General features: G+C 42.5%; 2 protein-coding genes across 2 annotated transcripts; both read left to right on the top strand.

Annotated features, from left to right (window-relative positions):
- The first annotated feature begins 285 nt into the window (after positions 1-285).
- On the top strand, positions 286-1,815 carry LOC127106263 (uncharacterized). Its single transcript, XM_051043568.1, has 2 exons — positions 286-1,230; positions 1,366-1,815. The coding sequence occupies exons 1-2, from the start codon at positions 286-288 to the stop codon at positions 1,813-1,815; spliced, it is 1,395 nt and encodes a 464-aa protein (XP_050899525.1).
- A 779-nt stretch (positions 1,816-2,594) lies between these two features.
- LOC127106251 (uncharacterized) lies at positions 2,595-5,553 on the top strand. Its single transcript, XM_051043558.1, has 4 exons — positions 2,595-3,010; positions 3,128-3,743; positions 3,885-5,105; positions 5,521-5,553. The coding sequence occupies exons 1-4, from the start codon at positions 2,595-2,597 to the stop codon at positions 5,551-5,553; spliced, it is 2,286 nt and encodes a 761-aa protein (XP_050899515.1).
- Positions 5,554-6,466: the final 913 nt, after the last annotated feature.

The raw sequence follows: 6,466 nt of genomic DNA, 5'->3' as shown, positions 1-6,466 counted from the left end.
AATAATAATAATAATAATAATAATAATAATAATAATAATAATAATAATGGATCGATATTCGTTTTGATGTTTACCAAGTATGTCTCCTTCCTTGAAAGTTTTTCCTAAAGGCCAATTTTGAAAACCCTTAAATCATACCTGGTGAGAACCATGTTCTATATAAAGCAATCAGACTTATCCATGCCTCTAGCTTATTGAACCTATACAAAAAAATGCATCACATTCATGCATTGCATCAACATCATAAAACGCAAGCTCTTTAGTTGTCTCTTATTTATTTCAGGAATGGAGAACTTGAAAATGACAACTTCAATGAGACACACTTTCACGCTTAAGTACAAGGAACCTAAGTTGGACAGTCTGAAGGATTTGATCTCTGATTTGACTCTCAGCAGACGTGGTGAGTTCGAAAAAAACTATGGGAAAATTTTGAGCCTTCTAACTAAGAAAGTTGACTATGGAATTATCGGCTCTTTGGCACAATATTATGATCCACCTCTACGCTGTTTCACATTCGTTGATTTCCAGCTAGCTCCTACTTTGGAAGAAGTTAAGAGAATCGTGGGTCTTAAATTGAAAGATTTTAATCCGTTTCCAAAGCTCGAAGAAGATATGGGCCCAAAGAAGATAGCTTTAGCCCTAAGTATCAATGTCCCGACCGTTCGAGACAATTGGGTTGAAAAAGGGGGTTGCGAAGGTTTTGCCGCGATGTTTTTGGAAGGTTTAGCTCTAAAGTTCAAGAAAAGTGGAAATTGGAATGCATTCTATGTTGTGTTGGCTTTATTGATCCATGGGATTGTGCTCTTCCCAAATGTTGAAAAATTTGTGGATCAAGTAGCCATAGAAGTCTTTCTCTCTGGAAATCCAGTACCGTTTCTCCTAGCTGACATTTACCATGCCCTTCACGCTCGACATGAAAAGAGGGGTGGAACTTTGTTGTGTTGTGCTCCTTTGCTTTACACTTGGTTCATGCAACACATGCCCGAAGAAGGTCTTTTTGTGGCAAAAGAACTTAAGTGTCCTAAAAAATTAGCTTCTCTCACCGCAAGTTCCATCAGATGGTATATCCGAGAGTGGGAAACCCCGGACATTATAGTCAGCTGTGGGGAATTTTCTAATGTACCGTTGTTGGGTACCAAGGGTTGCATCAATTATAACCCTATGCTATCTCGAATGCAACACGGTTACTCCATGGATGGTCCTCCTGACGCAAAGGACTTACAGCCGTTTGTGCTCTCTGACATCCAAGCAAGCAATCCTGATGTAAGAGCAGTACGAAAGGCTTGGTTAAAGGTTGTAAGAAAGGGTAAAGAGTTTGGAAAAAGAAACATTCTCGCCAAAGAACCTTACATTCAATGGGTGAAGGAAAGAGTTGAGGAAATCCATTTGCCATTCATCTTGAAGGCCTCAGCTTTTCCTAAAACTCCTGAGCCCGAGCCTATACTCCCTGAGGACATGGAGAAACTCGCTACTAAGGTTAAGGAGCTCGAATTAGAGAATACTGAATTACGGATTCAGATGAACCGAGTTATCTTGGAAAATCAGAATTTGAAAGAGGAACGTAAGGGAAAAGCCCAAGAACTTGAGGATAGCAACAAGAGAGCCAGACTATTAGAAGACCAAAAAGATGATCTTGATCATATCCTTATAGGTTCCACATCAGTGATCCAAACCAGGAAGGAAGAGCTCAAGAAAGCTGAGTATAGGATCTGTGAGTTAGGGAGAATGTTGGATAAATCTCTTATGGATAAAAAAGAAATTAAGCTCGACTTTGAGGCACAGATCCGTGAATTGAGGGACGCTCTGAAGAAATGAGAGGAAAAGTTGTCTCGCGAGATACTCCAAATGGAAGAAGCTGAAAGAAACTGTCACCATCTCAGGTACCAGTTGGAAGAAGCTACTAGGAGGTTTGCAGTTTTGGAAAGCCAAGAAGGTGATGCAGCCTACTTACTCCTAAAGAATGATTGTGTGTACTAGAAAAGGTTGTATAGAGAGGCTAGAGCAACCTTAGATGAAGATCAAAAGGTCATCCAGAAACTCCAAGAGCTCTATGTTGAATGGAATGGCAAGTTCCGCAACTTAGCTAGGTTTGTTAACCTAAATATGTTGGAACTCCCAGAAAAACTCCAGGAAGCGGATTGGTGTATGTGTCCAGAAAACACCCCTCCTCAAGTTTTCAATTTCGTCAAGTTTATCAAGAAAATGATGAATGAGCTCACCACAGATCTGGCTACGATCATAAGAGCTGAGACAGAACTTAAGTTTACTTGTACTTGAATTTGAATTGTTGGTGTTTAAATCTTTTTGTATTCGAATCATGTGTACTTGAAGTTAAATCCTTTTGTATTCGAATTTGATTTTGATTAATGGAAGTTGTAATTTTGGGTCTCAATTATTACATGTTGTTCTTATATTCTAACATTGCTAGAATAAATAATAAAGATAACTAAGAGTTTTGCAAACAAATGCATCCATACATGCATTCATACATTTTCAAAAAAAAAAAAAAGAGTCTCACTCCGCCCTTTTCTTCCACCAGTTTCACGCTGAATTTTCAACACCAGTATAATACTCGCGCCAGAGCAAGACAGAGAATGGCTGAACAAGAACAAGAGAGCGCCCGAGTTAAAGCTGAACTAGACGAAATCAAAGGAGGCATGTCCCAGATGCGAGAGATGTTGCAAGCTTTAACCTTCAGGTTTGAGGTTCCACAAGCGACCGTGATTTCAGAGACCACGGGCCCAGCAGTGGAAGTCCCACCTCAGAGGACATTACCCTCAACCCTTCCTCCATATGGGCTACCCTATGATTTCGTCCCCCGAGCGGAGGTGGTGCACGAAATGGGGCAATCTGTCCAACAAGCTGTGCCATTACCAGTTTACACCGACGCACGTCCAGTCACCAATACTGTGGTTCCACCAGCCGCCTATGCTAGGCATGTTCCTCATTATGAAGATCAAAACCATATGTATCAGACTGTTGACTCAACTGTCGCTGGTGACGAAGTAAGGTTTGAGGACTTCAGGGAGGTAAAAGAGAACATGTAGCTCCTTGAGAAGAAGTTTCGAGATCTAGAAGGAGACCACGTCTTTGGATCTGCTGCCAAAGAAATGTGCCTGGTGTTCAGGTTGGTGATTCCAGCCAAATTCAAAACTCCAGACTTCGACAAATACAAGAGGCATACTTGTCCAAAAAGCCATCTCATCATGTATTACCGCAAAATGGCTGCACACGTGGAGGACGACAAGCTGATGATTCACTGTTTTCAGGACAGCTTGAGTGAGGCTCCTTCCAAGTGGTATTTGAGTCTGGATCAGAATAGGATCAAGTGTTTCGAGGACCTTCCAGACGCGTTCATAAAACATTACAAATATAATATGGATATGGCACCTGACAGAAGACAGCTGCAGAGCATGTTCCAACATGACAAGGAGTCCTTCAAGGAGTATGCTCAAAGATGGAGGGAACTGACTTCTCAGGTTGAACCACCTCTTGCTGAGAAAGAATTGGCCGAACTGTTTATCGATACTGTCCAGCCTCAATTATATGAGAAGATGGTTGGAAGTGCTTCCTTGGGATTCTCAGAGCTTGTTGCTATAGGAGCTCGCGTGGAATATGGTGTAAGGAATGGCAAACTGGCGGCTGTAGCTGTAACTTCAAGTGTTAATCCAAAGAAGTTCTCTGGAGGGTTTCCCAGGAAGAAAGAGGGGGAAACAAATGCCGTGACTGCTGGTCAAGGAAGAGTTCCTCCAAGAAGGAGACCACAACAATACTCACCTCAGCAATATTTTCAACAACCAATTCCCTATCAACCACCCATGTATCCCGTCCAGTATGCTCCGTAACCATACGTAGCTGCTGTGACGCCTGCGTTCAATCAACAGCCTGCTCAGGCTTATCAAGCGCATCCAGTCTATCGACCAACTCCAGTTCAACAACATGTTGCGGCTCCTCCAGCTTATCAACAAGCACCAGTAGCTCCTGTTTATCAACAACCGAGAGCTCAAGCGCCGAGGCAAAATGCTCAGAACCAGAATAGGAGGCAAGGGGAGAGGGCGACCTTCAATCCAATCCCAATGTCGTACACTGAGCTTTATCCCTCCTTGTTGCAAAAGGGTTTGGTGGTTCCCAGACCTATGGGACCTCCACCTGATCGTCTGCCTCCGTGGTACAACCCTAATGCACACTGCCCTTTTCATGAAGGTGCCCCCGGGTATGACTTAGAGGGTTGTTACGCTCTGAAGCATAGGGTTCGGGAATTGATTGAGAGCAAGATCTTGTCTTTTAAGGACATGGGACGGAATGTGAAGAACAATCCTCTTCCTCCCCATGGAGATCCTGCGGTGAACGCCATTGAAGATGCATCTACTGTTGTTACGGTTGAGAAGGTGGAGGATGTTAAGACTCCTTTGGCAGCATTCCATGCCCGATTGGTGGAAGCTGGCCTGATCAATGTTAATCATGACAATTGTGAAGAGTGTGCCACATACCCAAGAGGATGTCAGGTGGTACGAGACAATATCCAAAACTTGATGGATGAAGGAATGCTTCAAATATCCAGTGCTGTGAAGAACGAGGATGTGTTGGTGATTGAACCTTGTTTCAATTTACCTGAACCAATTGAAATCCCATATTATAGTGGTGGAGTGGTCCCGGTGAACAGTAAGCCATCGCCTGTTGAGATATGTATGCCCACGCCTTTTCCATACGAGAGCACCAAGGCTGTACCTTGGAAATATGATATTACCGTTGTAGACAAGGTAGTTGATGGAAGTTCAGACGCTGAAGTGACAGAAGCTGTAAGTGAAGACGTCACCAATATTGCAGGAATGAGCAGAATGACTCGTAGTGGTCGAATCTATACGCCTGAATTCAATGTGACTCCTCAAGGTCCAAACAAGGAATCAACAGTTGTAACTCCTGCTAAAGAACCCGAAGTGGTCCAATCCGAAGATGCTGTGGAATTCTTGAAGTTAATCAAGAGAAGTGACTACAAGGTTGTGGATCAGCTGCATCAAACACCATCTAAAATCTCTATTCTATCTCTGTTATTAAACTCCCAATCCCATAGGGAAGCTTTGTTGAAGGTGCTTGCTCAAGCTCATGTAACACAAAGCATAACAGTAGACCAATTTGATGGAGTAGTGGCAAATATCACAGCTTGCAACACTTTGAGCTTCAGTGGAGAGGAATTACCTGAGGATGGACAAAATCACAACCGTGCTCTCCATATCTCGGTGAAATGCAAAGATGATGCTTTGGCAAGAGTTTTGGTTGATACCGGATCTTCTCTGAATGTTATGCCAAAAAGAACACTCGCCAAGTTATCTTATCAAGGACCAGCTATGAAGCCTAGTGCTTTGGTAGTGAAAGCTTTCGATGGTTCCAGGAGAACCGTGATTAGAGAGGTTGAATTGCCCATATTGATTGGCCCTCATGTATTCCCGATTAATTTCCAAGTCATGGATATTAATCCAGCATATAGCTGCTTGCTGGGACGTCCGTGGATTCATGCTGCAGGGGCAGTTACCTCCACCTTACATCAAAAAATGAAGTTTGTAGTGGACAATCAATTAATCATCATTTCTGGAGAGGAAGACTTTGTGGTCAGTCACCTTTCATCCTTCAGATATATCGAGGCTGATGAGGACGCTTTGGAAACTTCTTTCCAAGCTCTTGAAATAGCCAATGCCACTTTTGTGGAAATGAAGGACCCTGTTGGGAAAGCTTGTTCATCTTTCGCTTCTCTGAAGAGTGCAAAGTCTAGCATCGAAGGAGGAAACCCTGAAGGTTGGGGTCAACTTATTGATATTCGTGAGAAGCATGATCGCTTTGGTCTGGGATATGTGCCTTCCGCTGCGAAAGGAGCCCGAGTCCCTACAAAGGACAACACCCGAAGCATCCAGGAAGTATTCCTCAGCACAGGATTCATCCATGGAGATCAAGTCAATGCAATTGAAGATAGCACCGAAAGTGAAGATGAGCCATGTTTGGTTTACCGGTGTGAGACAGCTTTGAACAACTGGAAGGCGGTTGAGATCCCCGAAATTTTTCCTTTGTCAAAGTAATAATTGTGTAGTTTTCCTTTCAAATCCTTAGCTCTTCCCAAGGCTAATGGATCATGTTATAGGGCCCCTTTTCATTTTCAAATAATCTTTATCAATGAATGAAAGGCATTTTGTTAAATTCTTCTTATTCATTTATTTTGCTTTCTCTTAAGAAAATGGCAATCTTTTCAAAAACAAAAAAAAAACTTTTCATTTATGCATCTTTTATTTTTTACTTTTCTAAAAGAATCAATCATTAAAACATGAAGAATAAATGATAACCCCGTTGAATCCAATGACTTTACTACCTCTCATAACATTGACTCCCTGTCGCACCTCGAAAAAAAATGGGGATACGACTTCAAAGCGAAGCGCGATTGCACGCTCGCAATGATTGACTGAACAGAGTCGCCACCGAA

Source organism: Lathyrus oleraceus, chromosome 1 (assembly GCF_024323335.1).
Source record: "Lathyrus oleraceus cultivar Zhongwan6 chromosome 1, CAAS_Psat_ZW6_1.0, whole genome shotgun sequence".
In the NCBI taxonomy this organism is placed as follows: Eukaryota; Viridiplantae; Streptophyta; class Magnoliopsida; order Fabales; family Fabaceae; genus Lathyrus; species Lathyrus oleraceus.
Note: the sequence above shows the minus strand (reverse complement) of the source record. Positions and strands in the feature narration are given on the sequence as shown.